The sequence below is a fragment of the Toxorhynchites rutilus genome, chromosome 3 (assembly GCF_029784135.1).
Source record: "Toxorhynchites rutilus septentrionalis strain SRP chromosome 3, ASM2978413v1, whole genome shotgun sequence".
Lineage (NCBI taxonomy): Eukaryota > Metazoa > Arthropoda > Insecta > Diptera > Culicidae > Toxorhynchites > Toxorhynchites rutilus.
Window position 1 is genome coordinate 201,728,813 of NC_073746.1, and position 20,030 is coordinate 201,748,842.

At 40.6% G+C, this 20,030-nt stretch overlaps 1 protein-coding gene across 1 annotated transcript; it reads right to left on the reverse strand.

Annotated features, from left to right (window-relative positions):
• Nucleotides 1-11,030: 11,030 nt before the first annotated feature.
• On the reverse strand, nucleotides 11,031-18,455 carry LOC129773835 (uncharacterized protein K02A2.6-like). The gene is made up of 3 exons (XM_055777490.1): nucleotides 18,235-18,455; nucleotides 13,008-13,253; nucleotides 11,031-11,601 (listed from the first exon to the last, which is right to left on the reverse strand). Exons 1-3 carry the CDS (start codon nucleotides 18,453-18,455, stop codon nucleotides 11,031-11,033), a joined length of 1,038 nt encoding a protein of 345 aa, XP_055633465.1.
• Nucleotides 18,456-20,030: the final 1,575 nt, after the last annotated feature.

The following is a 20,030-nucleotide window of genomic DNA, read 5'->3' on the forward strand; positions in this document are numbered from 1 at the left end:
TGAAGAATCACACAATGGGCCCTATTCCAGAAAACGAAACGAACAATTCGTATCGTCTCGTCTCAGATTTAGTCACTTTAGACGAGCGCAATATCTAATTCCAGTATACGAGTTTCATTGAAATGTTTTATTTGGTAGACTGGAGAGACTTCTATCATTTTTTCTCGGTATGATCAGTGATGTCAGATTGAAGACATGTTTTGACGTAGGACTACGTCTTTCATTTCTATACCGGGGTGTAAAATCAAAGTTTCGAAAACGAAAGCGTTACGCCAGAGACCGAGATTTTGAGCGTTAATAGCTCCTAAACACCTGAACGAAATGGTATGATAAACACTTCATTCGAAAGATAAAATGTCTACGCGTTCTATACTTGTTACTTTTTGATCCAAAAACTTGTTTCAATAGTCTTAAAATTGCTTTCAAACCAGGCTATTGAAGTCACCAATCGGTATATAAGCGAGCGCCACTCGGAAATCCACTCAGTTCTAATTCAACAGCGATTGGAGCATGTTATCGCTGTTGTGGTGAAGCTCTACGTTTATCATGAAAGCGCGGATGAACGGTGTCACCAAGAGCCTGTTTGTGCGCCCTAGGCCAGAAAGGAATCCACCAGGAGGAGAGTGATGCCACAAACGGTTCCCCGGGAAGACATCGCTACACACACATACACGCGCGGAATTCTTTCCGTTTGGATGCCATTCAGCATCGAGAAAGTTCCGGAAAGATCTAATCATTTCTGGAAAATAATCTGCCAGTTCCTCTGGGAATTTAAAAATACATTCATGTGAAAGAGTTTATTTTAATGTTTTCTAACCATATAACACAGCGATCAAATACATTTGATTTTGTAATTTTTCAACCAAGTGTAATTAGCAGGGAAGCTTCTGAAGATTATTCTTCCCCATCAGTAGGATATTTCCGTATCCAATATTGTATGCGTACGCAATCGATTATTGCTCAGTCGCCGAAAGTTTCGAGCTCAGAGAGTTCATTCCCCTCTAGTTTGCCTTCCAAATTGCCATCGTAAACCACACCTTCTCTCGATTCAATCACACACAAAAAGCATACTTAAGCGATATTCTGGTGGTAAGACACATTCATTTTTCGTGAAGACATCGACAAGACAACATCGTTGCCTAACGTGCTGGAGGAGGTGGACGGCGAAGGATCGACACATACACGCGCAGAATTCTTTCCGTTTGGATGCCATTCAGCATCGAGAAAGTTCCGGAAAGATCTAATCATTGCTGAAAAATAATCTGCCAGTTCCTCTGGGAATTTAAAAATACATTCATGTGAAAGAGTTTATTTGAATGTTTTCTATCAATGTAACACTGTGACCAAATATGTTTCAATCAAGTGCTATTAACAGATGGTTATCGAGTTAGCATTAACCACTGGTGGGCTTCCAGTATCGAGGAAAATGTGGAAATATCTAATCGTTACTGAAAATAATCTGCCAGTTCCCCTGGGAATTCATGTGAAAGAGTTTATTTGAATGTTTTCTATCCATGTAACACTGTGACCAAATATATTTCAATCAAGTGCTATTAACAGATGGTTATCGAGTTAGCATTAACCACTGGTGGGCTTCCAGTATCGAGGAAAATGTGGAAATATCTAATCGTTACTGAAAATAATCTGCCAGTTCATCTGGGAATTTAAAAATACATTAATGTGAAAGAGTTTATTTGAATGTTTCCTATCCATGTAACACTGTGACCAAATATGTTTCAATCAAGTGCTATTAATCATTCGCTATCCAACTCTTGACGAGTAAAGTTCAGTGTCGTTATTGTGCGTTGCCACTTTTACTATTGTGCGATTGGTATAGTGTACGAGTGAAGGTCATTGCTGTCCGCTTTCGAATTGACCTTTTGTGAAGTGGAACAAAGGAAGCAGCGCTCTTGCAGCTTGCAGCCCTTGGCGGCTGTTGACCATCGGCATAACGGGATCGCCATCGTGTGGCTGTCGTTAACGGGAATTAACATCACGTGACCGTGTGAGCTATTCTTGCGCTATTGTGTTGATCCATAGCGCGTAGCCTCTGTCTCTCCCTGGTTAGGGCAGTAGAGCGCAGTATCGGAACAACTTTTATTTTAAGGTACACATATTTAATATTAATATTGTTATTCAACTCATTTGTTCATTGTTTAATATTATTATCATAATTTATTTTTGTTTTGTTATTTTTTTTTTCGAGAATATTGTTGAAATCAATAATATATTAGAAATAAGACAGAAATTTTTGTAAAATGGAGGATAGTGGAGGATCTCCAGAGATGGAGATCTCCGATAATGAATCCCATTTAAGATCTGGGAAAAAACATAAACGAGTCCCTCAAAAAGAAGATAATTCTTCTGGGGACGAATCTGCTCATCCTTCCAAGCCCCCCTCTAAGAAAATAGCAAGTCTCCCTTCTGAACCGACTGTTACTTCCACTCCCCCTCTCCCATCATCGATTTCGCTTCCCCCTTCTGATGTTTCCGATCCAACCCAATCCTCGTCCTCGTCTTCTCCCTCTGTTGTTTCCGCTCCACGTGTCAGAGTTTATCCAGAAGATGCACCTGGAACTGGCCCGTGGGTTGTTTTCCTCCGGCCAAAACCAAAAGGAAAAAGCCTTAACGTGATTCAGATCATGAAAGATCTGGCCAGATACACTTCTGTATCTGAAATTCGCAGGGTTAGACCGAACAAATTGCGGGTTGTCGTGAATGAACGGAAACACGCAAACGAGATTGTTGCTGACCAACACTTCACTCTCGAATATAGAACATTTATACCCTCCCATAACGTAGAAATTGAGGGGGTGATAACTGAAACGGGTCTGACGAGCGAACAAATAAAAAAAGAAGGAAAAGGCAAGTTCAAGAAGCTTCCCTCAATGGAAGTAAAGATCTTGGACTGTCGCCAACTCGGGAAACTCTCCCATGATGGGGACCAAACTAAATTTACGCCGTCAGACTCGTTTCGAGTCACCTTTGCTGGTGCCGCCCTCCCTGACTACGTTATGGTGGACAAATTGAGACTACCTGTGCGACTCTTCGTGCCAAAGCCCATGACTTGCAACAAATGCAAGTCAGTTGGTCACACTTCAGATTATTGTGCCAACAAGGAGCGCTGTGCCACTTGCGGAGAGCAACATGAGGGGAAATCCTGCAGTGCGACTGAGCATAAGTGTCCATATTGCGGAGGATCCCCACACGCGCTCTCAGCTTGTGAAACTTACAAGAGTCGCTGGGAGAAACAGAAGCGCTCTTTAAAGGAACGCTCGAAGCGCACTTTTGCGGAAATTTTAAAGGGCGCTTCTCCACAGGCCCAACAACAACAACAACCAATCTCAACACACAATAGCTTTTCCACGTTGCCAGTTGATGAAATGGAAGCGGACACAGCTAGCGGGGGCACACCGTTTATTTTCAAAGGGAATCCCCGGCGCAAAAATGTGACCACTCCCAAAGTTCAAGAACAAGTCCCCCCGGTGATACCCCCAGTTAGCTTGCCTAAAAAATCGAGTGCAGCGGACAAGCAAAATCAGGTTCCTCCTGGCTTCCGTGGGAATAGTTCACCTTCGAACGACCCAGCACTCGAGGGGACATCAAAAACCCCAACTGTCCCTGTTTTTCCGTCCAGCTCAACTTCCCAATCGGGATTTATAAAGTTGTCTGACCTTTTGGATCAAATCTTCAAGTGTTTTAATGTTTCCGACTCCATCAGAACCCTTGTCATCTCAATGCTTCCAGTATTAAAGACAATTTTACAGCAATTGATGCAAACATGGCCCCTCCTTGCAATGATTATCTCTCTTGATGTCTAATTTAGATAGAGAGGTCGGAGATATCACTGTTTTTCAGTGGAATTGTCGTAGTCTTATCCCTAAATTGGATACATTCAAATTTTTAATTCATAACTTCAATTGTGATGTTTTTGCTCTGTCCGAAACTTGGCTTTCTTCGCGAGATGATATCTCTTTCCACGATTTTAATATTATACGCTTGGACCGTGATGGCAGATACGGAGGGGTACTATTGGGGATCAATAAGTGCCACTCATTTTTTCGAATTGACCTTCCACCTATTGGAGGGATCGAAGCTGTTGCTTGTCATGTAAACATCAGAGGCAAAGACCTCTGTATTGTCAGCTTGTATTGGCCTCCGAGAGCTGCGGTTAGCCGCAAACAACTTGATGACATGTGCTCACTCCTTCCTGAGCCACGATTGATCTTGGGAGACTTCAACTCTCACGGAACTGCCTGGGGGGAACAGTACGACGACAATCGTTCATTGTTGATATATGACCTTTGTAACAGCTTCAATATGACCGTTTTGAACACTGGGGAAACAACACGTGTGCCTAAACCTCCTGCTAACCCAAGTGCTCTTGACCTCTCGCTTTGCTCGAATTCACTATCGTTAGATTGCAAGTGGAATGTAATCCAGGACCCCAACGGTAGTGATCACTTGCCAATCAAAATTTCCATCACCATTGGGTCGAATTCTTCTGAATCTATAAACATGGCATATGACCTCACAAGACACATTGACTGGAAAAAATATTCGGACGCGATTGCTCTAGCCATCAATTCCAGAGATGGTTTACCTCCATTGGAGGAGTATAACTTCCTTTCTCGTTTGATCTATGACAGCGCGGTTCGCGCTCAAACGAAACCCATCCCAGGTTCCACTATTCGTCGAAGGCCTCCCAATCCATGGTGGGATAGCATATGTTCCAAGCTTTATGTAGAAAAATCGAATGCATTTAAAGCTTTTCGGAAACGTGGAACCCCTGAAAATTTTCAGACGTATTTGGACCTTGAAAATCAATTTAAAAACTTGATCAAAGGGAAAAAACGTGCTTATTGGCGAAATTTCGTGGGAGGTTTGTCACGAGAAACGTCAATGAAAAAATTATGGAAAGTGGCTCGAAACATGAGAAATCGCTCTTCAACGAATGAAAGCGAAGAATATTCACATCGATGGATTTTGAATTTTGCACGGAAGGTTTGTCCTGATTCCGCTCCTGTGCAAAAAATTGTTCGAGATATACCACAAGATAGGTGCGATCTTGATTCCGAGTTTTCGATGGTAGAATTCTCTCTTGCTCTCCTTTCATGTAACAATTCTGCTCCGGGATCGGATAGAATTAAGTTCAACTTGCTGAAAAACCTCCCTGATGTGGCGAAACATCGCTTGTTGAATTTATTCAATCGGTTTCTGGAGAATAATATTGTTCCAGATGATTGGAGACAAGTACGAGTTATAGCTATTCAAAAACCCGGAAAACCCGCGTCCGACTTCAATTCGTACCGCCCAATAGCAATGCTGTCTTGTATACGGAAATTGTTGGAGAAAATGATCTTGTTTCGCCTTGATCGATGGGTTGAAACGAATGGCCTACTCTCAGATACACAATATGGGTTCCGCAGGGGCAAGGGGACGAATGATTGTCTTGCGTTGCTTTCTTCAGAAATTCAAATGGCTTACGCCGAAAAAAAACAAATGGCTTCAGTATTCTTGGACATAAAGGGGGCCTTTGATTCTGTTTCAATAGAGGTTTTGTCAGACAAATTACACTCTCGGGGTCTGCCGCCTCTATTGAATAATATGTTATATAACTTGCTTTGTGAGAAACATTTGAACTTTTCTCACGGAGATTCGGCAGTAAGTCGGGTCTCTTACATGGGCCTCCCCCAGGGCTCATGTTTAAGCCCCCTTTTGTACAACTTCTATGTAAGCGACATCGACAATTGCCTTACACAAAATTGCAGCCTAAGACAACTTGCAGATGATGGAGTGGTGTCTGTCGTAGGATCAAACGAATCCGACCTGCAAGGACCCTTACAAGATACTTTGAACAATTTTTCAACCTGGGCCATTGGGCTAGGGATCGAATTCTCCACGGAGAAAACAGAGATGGTGGTTTTTTCTAGGAAGCATAGACCAGCAAAACCAAAGCTTCAACTTTTGGGTAAACCGATCACTCATGCTATGTCATTCAAGTATCTTGGGGTCTGGTTCGACTCCAAATGTACTTGGGGGGCCCATATTAGGTATCTGAGTAAAAAATGTCAACAAAGAATAAACTTTCTCCGTACAATTACCGGCACCTGGTGGGGAGCCCATCCCGAAGATCTTATTATGTTGTATCGAACAACTATTCTCTCAGTGATGGAGTATGGCAGTTTCTGTTTTCAATCAGCTGCCAAAACACACCTCATTAAACTCGAGCGAATTCAGTATCTTTGTCTCCGTATCGCGTTGGGATGTATGCCCTCAACGCATACCATGAGCCTCGAGGTTTTGGCAGGCGTACTCCCACTAAAAGATCGCTTCAATTTATCAATTATCTCTTCGGTTCTTCATCCGGTGTAAGGTCATGAACCCATTGGTGATCGGAAATTTTGAGCAGCTGATCGAGCTAAATTTTTACTCCGGATTCATGAGTTCATATCATGAATTCAGCTCCATGCAGGTTGATCCTTCTTCGTATATTCCCAAGCGTGTTTGTTTTCCTGACTACATCAATTCCTCTGTACATTTCGATCTGTTCATGAAGGAGAAAATCCATGAAAATCCAGATTATCTTAGATTGGGGTTCGTTCCTACAATCTTCAATGCAAAGTATGGGCGTATCAATTGTGATAATATATACTTTACTGATGGGTCCTCTATGAATGAGTCCACAGGATTTGGAGTGTTCAACGTATTTTTTAGCACCTCACACAGTCTTCAGAATTCTTGCTCGGTATATATTGCTGAATTGGCAGCGATATACTGGGCGCTGGACAGCGTCCCCTCACGACCTGTTGAACACTATTACATTGTAACGGATAGTCTTAGCTCTGTCGAAGCTATCCGTTCAGTGAGGCCGGAAAAGCACTCGCCGTACTTCCTTGAGAGAATACGAGAAATTTTGAGTGCTTTATCCAGACGCTGTTATGTCATTACCTTTGTCTGGGTCCCTTCACATTGCTCAATTCCGGGTAATGAGAGGGCTGACTCATTAGCAAAGGTAGGTGCAATTGAAGGCGATATATATTAGCGTCAAATGGCCTTCAATGAATTTTATTCTTTAGTTCGCAAAAATACCATCGCTAACTGGCAACGCAAGTGGAATGAAGATGAATTGGGCCGGTGGTTTCACTCGATTATCCCAAAGGTTAACCTCAAACCGTGGTTCAAAAGTCTGGATTTGAGTCGGGACTTTATTCGCACCTTCTCCCGACTCATGTCCAATCACTGTTCGTTAGATGCACTACTCTTCCGTTTCAATCTTGCCAGCAGCAATCACTGCGTTTGTGGCCAAGGTTATCACGACATCGAGCACGTTGTTTGGTCATGCGAGGTGTATCTGGTCGCCAGATCGAATTTAGAAAACTCCCTTCGAGCCCGAGGAAGACAGCCCAATGTGCCGGTGAGAGATGTGTTGGCTCGGTTAGACCTTGATTACATGTCCCATATATATGTTTTCCTTAAAGCTATAGATCTTCGTGTGTGATTGTCCCTACATCCTTATACCCTCCTTTCCTGCGGGTAATTCGTCCCCTTGCTATAAATAGTAGAATAAGTTGAAATGTAAATAAACTATAGATATACGAATAGATTTAAGAATTGAGTGTTCATCAACATTGTTACAATTTCCTTATATCCCATCCTTCTCCTAAAAATATGTTACCCTTCTAAACTCGAGTACACCGCGAGTAATCGGTTTTCCACCTTACTAACCATAGATGTAAGAAAATTGTTTATATATATATATATATATAGTTTTAAAAATATATTTAAGAATTCGGCTCCTTTAAACTTAAGTAACTGAGCCTGTAAAAATAAACGAATTAATAATAAAAAAAGTGCTATTAACAGATGGTTATCGAATTAGCATTAACCACTGGTGGGCTTCCAGTATCGAGGAAAATGTGGAAATATCTAATCGTTACTGAAAATAATCTGCCAGTTCCTCTGGGAATTTAAAAATACATTCATGTGAAAGAGTATATTTGAATGTTTTCTATCCATGTAACACTGTGACCAAATATGTTTCAATCAAGTGCTATTAACAGGTGGTTATCGAATTAGTATTAACCACTGGTGGGCTTCCAGTATCGAGAAAATGTGGAAATATCTAATCTTTACTGAAAATAATCTTCCAGTTCCTGTGGGAATTTAAAAATAAATTCATGTGAAAGAGTTTATTTGAATGTTTTCTATCCATGTAACACTGTGACCAAATATGTTTCAATCAAGTGCTCTTAACAGATGGTTATCGAGTTAGCATTAACCACTGGTGGGCTTCCAGTATCGAGGAAAATGTGGAAATATCTAATCGTTACTGAAAATAATCTGCCAGTTCATCTGGGAATTTAAAAATACATTCATGTGAAAGAGTTTATTTGAATGTTTTCTATCCATGTAACACTGTGACCAAATATGTTTCAATCAAGTGCTATTAACAGATGGTTATCGAGTTAGCATTAACCACTGGTGGGCTTCCAGTATCGAGAAAATGTGGAAATATCTAATCGTTACTGAAAATAATCTGCCAGTTCCTCAGGGAATTTAAAATTAAATTCATGTGAAAGAGATTATTTGAATGTTTTCTATCCATGTAACACTGTGACCAAATATGTTTCAATCAAGTGTTATTAACAGGTTATTATCGAATTAGTATTAACCACTGGTGGGCTTCCATTATCGAGGAAAATGTGGAAATATCTAATCGTTACTGAAAATAATCTGCCAGTTCATCTGGGAATTTAAAAATACATTCATGTGAAAGAGTTTATTTGAATGTTTTCTATCCATGTAACACTGTGACCAAATATTTTTCAATCAAGTACTATTAACAGGTGGTTATCGAGTTAGTATTAACCACTGGTGGGCTTCCAGTATCGAGGAAAATGTGGAAATATCTAATCGTTGCTGGAAAACTAATCTGCCAATTTCCCTTTGAATTGGAAATTACATTCAAGCGAAAGAGTTTATTTTAATGTTTTCTATCCATAAAATATCCATATAATACATTTGGGTTTGTGATTTGTCAATCAAGTACAGTTAGCAGGAAAGCTTCTGAAGATTATTCTTCAGAACAAGATTTTTCGTATCCTATATTGACTGCATAGAACCTTGTGCCTCCAACGTAACGCTGTCGTTTTCGAAGTCCCCCAAATATTCATTTATTTATTTATTCAGAATGGATTTAGATTCAACTTCAAACAAATGATCTCTAAATCAACGATAGTCCTACGTCACCCTTGCGGTTATACCATAGATATAACCCACTTCCTGTTTTTATTTTAGGAAAAACAACAAAGATTTTTAAAATTGATCAGTTGAGACTCTTTTCTCAATGTCAAAATACTAAAATCATAACAAAGAGGAATAAATTTCATATACAGTAAACATTCGCTAACTGGGCGAAAAGGGAAGACCAGTCATCGACATTCGCGTTTTAACTGGTCCGGCATGTAAAACGTCAAATAAAATCGAGGGGAACTCCAATGAATTGTTTGATTCGTTAGTTTGATTATTTTTCTGTAATTTAATCAATGTTTTTGTCATGCGAAAAAAAATGTCAATGTCAATGTTATGAAACATTTCAAATAACATTCGCATGGCCCTCATAGCAAATCTTCCATTTGAATATGGCATCGATTGTCTACGAAATTCTGCTTTTCTAACTGGTCCAAGGACCTGTTAACATTCGGCCAGCTAAAAAGCAGACCAGTGAAATCAGGACCAATTAGCAATCGATGACTTTACTACAATTTCCCGGAATTTTTAATGAAAACAATATTTTTTGGGCAAAGCTGTATTTGTTCCTCAACATAGTTTCCTTCAATGGCAATACATTTGGTATAGCGAGTTTCCAACATTTCGATTCCCTTTCTGTAGTACAAAACGTCTAAGTCCTCGAAATATGCTTGTCAGCCACTCTGCAGACTGCCTATTGGACTCAGAAGTGTGGTGAAGAATCCATATTTCATCCATTGTCACAAAACATAGAAAAAAGTCCACTCGATTACGCTTCAGCAACACCAAACCAGCTGTTGAATCATCAACGCGCCGCTGTTTTCGGTCGACAGTCAGCAAACGCACATCCATCGCGCAGTTAGTTTTTTCATATCCAAAGTGTCGTATGTATCGCGTAATTTCACGATAGTTCAAAACGAGTCGATGTACTTGTTTTGCGTTTTCTGGGTTCGTAGCCTCAGTTGGCCTTCCAGAGCGAGGTGGATCTGCGGTACTTGTACGGCCCATTTTAAATTCACTAAACCACCGATAAACTGTTGTTCTCGAAGGAGCAGAAGTGGAATAACATTTCGTCAACCCTGACACTGACAAATGGCGAACTCTTACGCGATCCAATCGTAATGATATTCACGCGAACCGAACGCCAATTGTCGACGGAATTTCTATGTGTCAACTCGTAAGCAGAAACTTCACCATCAACTACCGATTTGGCGAATCCAGGCTGAGGAAAACAAATCCAAAGCAGCCAAACCAAAAAAAAAAAACAAACAGAAACTTCACCATCAACTCCCGATTTGGCGGATCTAGGCTGAGGAAAACAAATCCAAAGCAATCATAACTGTTAAGTTCTTCCAAAGAATGAAATTAATTTTTAATGTTAAGAGCTTGATTTATTTCGACTTCTCTGTTTGGTGGTTGGAACTAAACTCTCACTTTTTTCATTTTGTTACTGTCGTACCATGGCTACAAATCATGGCCTACTTACGGTATGATTTTGCCTATGCCAATGGTACATCTTCCTTTTTAGAAAATATCGTACGGTGCAAGCCATGCTGGGAGCGATCAGCAGTGCCAAAGGCAGTTGATTTTGAGGTGTAGAATCAGTATCGGCATCGCTTCCGTATCGTTGTCGAAGTTGGCATGTGTGTGCTCGAATGAGTCGTCCGTTCTCGAGCAACACGGTGTAGTTTACGTCACGCTTGCGCTCGATGATTTGACCTGGAACCCATTCTGTTGTGTTACGATAATGAACCTGGGCAAAGACCATTTCTTCAGCATCATCGCACCATGTCGTCTGTTGAACTGGGAATTTTGCTTTTCGTTGACCGGCGTGGGCTTGGAGGACACGGCTTCAGCACATCCAGTGTCATTCGTAGCGGTCGACCTAGAAACAGATGAGCTGGCGTCTTACCATCTATGCTTCTGTTTGGTGTTGACCGGTAAACCGATAGAAACGTCTGCAGATCCTGGAACATTACTGCCTTCTCCCCTTCCACAAGTTTCTTCAGTCCTCTTTTGAGAGCATCAACGAAACGTTCGGCTTGTCCGTTGGATTGGGGATGGTACGGGGTTGTCGTCAGGTGCTGGATACCATTTTCTTTGCAGAATTGCTTGAAGCGGCTACTAACGAACTGGGTACCGTTATCGGACACAAGACTATGCGGGTTGCCATATCTTGCGATTGTTTCTTGTAGAATCTCCAGCGTCACGGTGGTTGTTGTGGTTCGCGTTCTGAAGATTTCTGGCCACTTCGAATAGGCGTCAACCACCACAAGGTAGTAGTAACCATCAACTGGACCAGCGTAGTCGATATGAACTCTGTCCCACGGTTTTGACGTGGGACTACGTCTAACCGGAATATATGGAGGGTAAAATGAAAACCTAAACACAGAACATGCAGGAAAAAATGAAAGATTTCGAATGCTTATAGCTCGAACATTTCGTACTGGATAGGAGAGATGTTTGCATCACTTGATAGGGAATATTTCTACGCATCTATCGCAACTAACAAAATGTTGTTTTTCATTAGATAAACAATTAAATAACTGTAAAATATTAGGCGTTATCTAAACGCCCTAACTGCATCGTTTTGATTGGCCCGATTTACGGTTTCCCTAACACAGCCATCTAAACCAAGCAGCCTTGGGGAAATCGGCATTGCAAATACATGAAAGTAGGGGGACTTTTGTTCTCATCGAAAAATGTTCCCTAACACAGACTTTAAAACCAAGCAGCGAAATCGGCATTGCAAGCACACGAAAGAGCCTAGAGGCGAGTGAACTGAAAAGTTTAAACCCTCTTAAAGCCAAAAAGAAGAAAAAGAACACACGAAAGTAGGGGGAGCTTTTGTTCCCACCGAAATGTGTTCCCTAATAGAGATTTCTAAACCAAGGTGCCTGGAGAAATCGGTATTTCAAATTCATGCAAGTCGGGGGTATTTTTGTTCCGACTGGAATGTGTTTCCCTAACACAGACTTCAAATCCATGAAGCGTGGGGAAATCGGCATTGCGAATTCATACAAATCGGGGGTATTTTTGTTCCGATTGAAATGTGTTTCCCTAACACAGACTTCAAAACCGAGGTTTCTGGGGAAATCGGCTCTGCAAATAAATGCAAACTGCGAGTACTTTTGTCCTCGCTTGCCTTTGTGCAGAGTGGAATATGTCTGTCCTAACATGATCTTCTAAACTTAGGAACCTGGGAAAATCGTGCAGCCACTAGAAGCGAATGAACTTCCCAGTTTCAAGCAAATTCGAGATTCGAGAAGTATGTACACTTTTGGGATGTAAACTTCAGAGGGAAATGTAAAATAAAATAATCGTTTGATAATTTTTTTTTGTCTTTATTGGAAAGATTTTCAGCCTTAGGCTGGTTCATCAAACGTTTGATAATTCTTCCGTACATATATTTTGTTCTAGTCATCATACCAAACGTAAAAGGTCCGTCATTAAATTTACTTGTAACGAAGAACAATCAATCACAATAAATGAATTGACTTTACACGGCATTTGTTCATTTTTTTCACTCACAGAGCAAATATATTGAACTCAATTGAATTTGGAAACTGTTTCATTCAATCAAGAATTTAATCAATACAAACGAATGATTGCTCAGCTAAGGTAGTTCCACGTGAACCTTGCGGTTATATCATAGATATAACCCACTAATTTTTGTTGGTATCGGCCAGGACGCAAGAGTAGTTTTGCGAGGTGATTTCGCAGCAGTGGCACAGGAACAACATTGACGCACGAACGATTCAACGTCATCGTCGATGTTGGGCGATGTTGGGCTTCTGGCGAGTGACTTCATCCTACCGATTCCAGGGTGTCCACGGTGGAGTTGTCGGATGATGCGTTTGCGGAACCGTTCAGGGAACACGACTCGATCGCAGAACGTGACGCAGTCCTGGCTAACTTGAAGACCCTCGCGTCTTGAGAAAAACGGATGAACAGCTGGTCCTATGGCATGGACTCCAAAGACCTTGGCAATCTGAAGTTTCCTGAAACGAGTAGATACGAACTTGTGGTTACAGGGACAGCTCAAAGGGACAACATCAAAGTTTCTGGCAAAGCGAAAATTCCTCGCAGTGAACTTCCGAAATCCACGAAGCTTGGCAATTGAAGGTTTAGGAACTTCGATCAAGCTCTATAAAAAATCAGAGATCAAATTAACCAACATAACCCTGGATCCAAAGGGAATTCGCATACTGGAAATAGGAAAAAAATGAATTTTCCATACAACAGATGGGATTCCGACTCTCCCAATCGAACAAAATTATCTCCTAGTCAAACCAAATTATCACGCTGAGTATTAGAATTACTCTACAGTTGCTGAGTCCTAATTGGAAAGACCTCAACACATTTACTGGTCTTATAACAGAACACTGATCGAGCAAATACCATAAGATTTGTACAAGATTATGTTTCGCCGAGCAAAACCTCGGAACACTTGCACTACAATTATGGATCTCTACAAAGACATCGAATTCAATATGTGCCTGATGTGACTACTCTGGAACCCAAGGAAGTTCGGCTTGTGTCGCCGTTCAGGATTTTAAATTTCATTAGGCAAGTTATCGATAATTGACACCTATCGCGCTATAAGTTTCAACCCACTCCTTCATCAATACGCAGTAGATAAGCGCAGTAGAAATATATAACCAGAAGGGCTGAAATCATGTACGCCATGTCAATGTTTTCGGAACGCCCCCACTTTATTTATTCATTTATTGTTTTATCTATTTATTTATTTATCTATTTATTTATTTATTTACACTTTATCAACAGGTTGACATACACAGTGTATTCGAGAAGTTCCGGGACTACCGCGCGGTAAAATTGGGAAGTGGCGCTATCTCTGCTCCAACGCGCGAACTACTTTCTTCCACAATTTTAATTATGGAGCAGAAAGCCGCCATCAAAATTTGTGCCTCCAGGGCAAAAAGTAAATGTGGTCTTCTACAAAAGTGTCCTGAAACGATTATTGGCACGGATACGGCGCGTGCGGCACGACCAGTACCGATCTGGAGAATGGTTTTTGCTTCATGACAATGCGCCCGCGCACACCGCGGTTTCGGTAGCGCAGTTTCTAGCCAAGCGAAAGGTGACTGTCATCACCCATTCCCCCTATTCTCCGGAACTCGCCCCGGCAGACTTTTTCTTGTTTCCCAAGCTAAAGAACGCTATGAAAGGGGACCGTTTTGACGATGTTCCAAACATTCAACGAAATGTGGCGCGTATTATAAACTCCATACCGGCTGAGCAGTTTGAACGCGCCTTCCGACACCTCTACGAACGTTCAAAAATTTGTGTGGAAAGAGAGGTATGTAGAAAACTAATATCTAATCTGTTTTAGTATCTCGTTTTTGCTTAGTTTGAAAAAAAAAGTCCCAGAATTTTTTGAATGCACTGTGTATAACCCTGATGATATAAGTTTAAGCTACTAAATTACTCTACGCAAGTTACCTTGGTTACCTTGGACCTTCCAAGTTATGAAGATCGTTGTAGCTTGGTTGGGCTTGAATCACTGAGTTTACGAAGAGACATCGCCAAGGCGACATTCATATCTGTTCTAATCCTATCAAACATTGACATTTAATTCGACGTGTCGAAGCACCACTCATTGTCGCATTGGAGGCGATTTTAACCTGTAATTGAACATTTGAGATGACAATGGTACAGTGTCGACTTTCAATGTGGGGTCACAATTTGGACCCCGAACTCTATGTTTACAAAAATGTCCAACTAAATACGTCGCATTACAGGTCCGTCCAATTAGCTAAATGTCGACTGTACTTTCAATCTAGAAGCAATTTAAGAATTGGTGAAAATTGAATAATCCCCAACCATCAATAAGCTCAGAACAACTGCCAAATTCTCATACTCATCAGATCCTGGCAAACAAATTATGAAAAAATCAATTCGTGTTTTTTTATTATTTTGGATATCGTTTTAGAAAGCATTGAACTGCATTTCGTAAACTCTTTTTTGGAAGGTTTAATGGCCCTGAGAAGCGCCGTGTTTTATGGAATGGTTCCAATTTAGGAAACTTAGTACTTGTGGTTTTGAAAAAAAAACCATTTCGAACGCCCTCGATGCCGCCTTGTTCTGGATTTGCCACCAAAGCAGTTTGTATAAAGAACAAACTTTTTTCTTCTGCTACTTGCTGCCGTTTTGCGATTTTGTCACTCGTCACTCGCTGCAACTGCCTGTTGTTGTCTTGATGTCCACCGAACCGAATGTGTTCTGTTCTGAATGCGAGTTTTCTTATCGTCGCGAGCAGCTTTGCCAGCCAACTTGATCACTTGCGGCCGAAACTATATAACGGCGGCTAGGTGGACTGGTACACTGGTACTAACGCGCTCAGCCTAGCTACCCTTGCGGAGCAAATGGCGAATACACCTACGGGGAATTGCAGACTAACACGGTTCGAGCGGGATTTTGCCTTTTCCTTCACTTTTCCTCCTTTGCCATGCACAGACATGGGTGATTGTGTTGGTTTGTTGATGTGATGTGATGCGAAACAATGTGGTGTACAGTTTCGATGAGAATGATCGTTACGGCAGCTGAGCGGGGATTTTTAAGCTGACTGGCTGGCTCGAGAATTACGCATGTGTGAGACTGCGACCAATGTTTCGTTCATTTTTTTTTCTTTTTCCTTCCCAATCGTGCTTCATTGTATTTCGCTGCTGCTCTGGTTGCCTGTTTTGGTCGGTACGATTTGAGGAGCACAAAATAGACCAATCAAAAATGGACACATAGTGCATTTGGACAATGCTTGATATTTCACAATTATTCAATTATTTATCTCAAGAAAAATGAAATGTTATTCGTTATGATAGATGCGTAGATATATTTCCTATCAATTGATGCAAAAACCTTTGCGAAACCTTTGAGAAATGCTCGAGTTATAAGCGTTCCAAATCTTGCATTTTTTCCTACTTGTTCAGTGCCTAGATTTTCATTTCACCTTCTATATCTTCCGGTTAGACGTAGTCCTACGTTAATAACAATTCAATACCAAAGTAAAATGAACGATATGTTCCGATGAACAATTGCAAATATAAATATATATAGAAGGTGCATTTGCATATGAAGTAAAATTCTGATTATACGCGAGCGTAACATGTGCAAATTTTAAAACACATGCGAATTGGGGCTCTTTTGGTATTAACAAGTTCTTCCGCATAGTAACTCGATGTTGATAATTCCTTAATATTTTCCTTCGTTGATCGTATTGTTTTCACATATTCACGTTGGAGAGCCTTAACCCTTCTCTTCGTTGGCCGACGCATTTTGATTGAATGTAGTACTTTTCCGTTTACTGTTTTTGGAAGCATAGGCAGCCGTGGCAGTGTTCCGAGCTCTGCAATACAATTTTCTTACCCAATGTTAAAGTTGCTAAAACTTACATTATAGACTCATTAAACGTAGAAATAATAATTGTATTGATATCAACAAAATTTTATTCTATTGATTTTAATGACATGAAACATTTTATTGAGTGGTTTTTATAGCTGTTTCGATTATGTTGTCTGGCATCAGTGTCGAAAAAATAATGATGCTTTCACCAATACCATTGCCGAAGATTGAAAAATGAAAATTTAACTTTCAGAGCACTAGCTCGAGTTTTCCGACGTTTTTCACTGTACAGTGCGACAGTAGATGAAAATTTTATGTTTTGTGAGTAATCGATTAGAGTTTGGTTGATATTACTTGATGGGAAGAGTGCGAAAACAATCATTTTCTTCACACAGTTATTATTGATTTTCCGGCGAGGGGTGAGGGAGGGAGTTGAAAGAAATGAGCGCCATTGTGGCATCCATTTGTGGCTAGCTTCCACCTTCACCTTAAACTTGTCGCATTTCATGTCTGTCCAATTAGCAAAACGTCACATTAAGAGCCCCCGCATACTACAGACTTTCTGTCAACCAACAGTTTGGTCGGGTCAGCCTTCTGGTGCAAAAACCGATCCAATTGAATCGGCGTAATGTGTGCACATGCATACCTCTCCGTACTGATTGAGAAGCCGACCAAACTATCGGCCGACAAATCAGTCTGCAGTATGCGGGGGCTCTAAATGTAAATTACTGTATAAAATATCGATACCAAGTATCAAAGATATACAGTGTCGGACAAAACATTATAATTGTATCATACTCATGCATTTTATCCCAATTAACATTATTTATCAGGCAATGGAACGAAGTGAAAACAGCGATTTTTCATATAATGGTAATACATTTGCATCAATTGTGATTGAATGCTAAATATACAGTAATTTACATTTAATACGACATGCCTAGGCACCACACAGTGTCGCATTGGAGGCGATTTCGACCTGTAATTGGACATTCGCGATGAGTGTGGTACAATGTCGACGTCTGGTGGTGACATTCAATGTGGGGCCATAATTTGGGCCCCGAACTCGATGTTTACAAAAATGTCCAATTAGAGGTAAAAATATCCAATTAAACGTGTCGCATTACATTTCTGTCCAATTAGCTAAATGTCGCATTAAATGTAAATTACTGTATAAAATATCGGTACCAAGTATCAAAGGTATACAGTGTCGGACAAAACATTAAGACCACAGCTCAAGCAAAAAAAAAAAAAAAAGAAAGTGACACAAATTTGTAGCTAAAACAAGAGTAATTCATAAAAAAAGATTTTTATGAATGACGCAACAAAAATTAAGACCGGTTTTAAAATTCATGGTAAAAAAAATAAAAACAAAAAAATTCATACCGAGAAAAGCTTCTAGGATTAGTACTTTTTACCTTTGTTACGCATCACATCACGCACCCGGATCGGCATGGATTCCACCAGCTTCTGGCACGTGGTGAACGGGTTGGCGTACCAACAAACATGGATTCTATTCTACAGTTGTTGCTTATTCTTCGACTTCTCCGTGTACACCGACCATTCACGATCTCCCATAGGTTCTCTATAGTGTTCAGATCCGGTGACTGTGCTGGTCACACCATGACGTTGACTTTGTTGTCCTGGAACCACTTTTTGACGGTCTTGGCGGAGTGCTTCGGATAGCCATCCTGCATGAACTTCCATTTCAGGGGCATCTCCCACTCGGCATGTCGCAGCATAACATCCCTTAGGATTTGGGCGTAGAGGTACTGATTCATGATCTTATCCACCCAGTACAGGGGGCCAATCCCGTACCAGGAGAAGCACCTCCACACCATAATATTTCCTCCTCCATACTTGAATGTCTACTGTGGCATGTAAGCGCAGCCTATCAGACGATGGACCCAATTTTTTCCGTTCGAACCGATGAGGTTTACCTTCGACTCATCCGGCCATAGTATATTTCGCCATGCTTTTCTTTCTCCGAGCCAATCCAATCGAAGTGGTCTTTCGCGAACTTCAGCCGCGCCTTGCTTCGGCGTTAGCATCGGGACCTTCCGGGGGCTTTTACCACCTGGCCACTGCTCCACAAGCCGCTGTTGAACTGTCCGAGAACTCACGAACAAGTTCAGTTTATCCCGGATCTTTTTTGAGTCCTTGAAGAGATCTTTCTTGGGGTCCGCTTCATGGTAAAGTCATCCTCCATGGTCGTTTTCCTCGGGCGTCCAGACGTTTCGGATGTTTTGCGGTCGTGGAGGGCACGAACGTTTTGGATCGTCCCAAGACTCTGCGATTCAGCGTTGGCTACTGCCTGCCTTAGACATTTTGCGGATGAACATCCGCTGTGTTTCCGTGCAATTATGCACGAGACATATTTTTCATTGACTGCAACTAGAATTCGATAATTAAAAACTTACATACATCTTGTTCACATGATAAATAATTAACAGGATCCGAAAAACACAAAATATCACCGAGAAACAATCAATTTTCTTAAAAAATCAGTCGAAACAACACACGAAGTAGCCGAAACGAGGAACTGGTCCTAAATTTTGTCGCGTCATTTTAGTTGTTAAGTATGTTAAAACTGATTTTTCTAATGAATGATTATTGTTTGAACTACAGATGTTATAAATTTCTTCGAACAATGCGAATAAATTATTAAAAATGAATTGAAGCACCAGATTGGATTGTTTTACGATACTGTATCTTTTGACGAAATGATAGCCATACTATTAGCGAATTCGTTTTTGTTCAGTTTCAACCCCAGTGCCGCACTAACTGCTGTCAAAACGTTTTTTTATTCACTCAGTTTCGCACTCAGTGTCGTTGGCACTCGGGTTCACCAATTCAACTATACTGAACTGTCAAGTTCCGAGTATTGTTTTGGAAAATCTAAAAATAAAGACTATGAAAATGGAAAACCTGCTGCTTTTGCTTTTGTATTATTGGAATCGTAATCCAATTCGGATTTTAATTGAGGGGCTTAATATGGAAGGGGTGTAAGTGGTTTGATCGAGTTCTCTACATCGATTCTCTCTTTTGGTCATAACTTAGCTGCAAATACATTCCCAATTGTATTTGAAAATAGGTCTATCGGATTGTATAGCAAACTTAAATTGGAACGTTTTTGCAGTTGAGTTATTAACTAAATAAAAAGTTGATGAAGAGAAATCGATCAAGTCATTTACACCCCTTGCATTCTGAACCCCTCAATTTTGAAGAGTATATTCGAGTAGACGGCATTAAGCTACGTGTGCTTTCATTGAAATGGAATAAACCTGCTTTCAAAATCAAAATTATGAATGAAAATTTACTTTAACGTATCGAATATTTTTTTTATGTGATGAAATAAGAGGTTTTTTTTTGATATCGCAGAAACATATTGAACGAAAACTGTGTCTAATGATGAT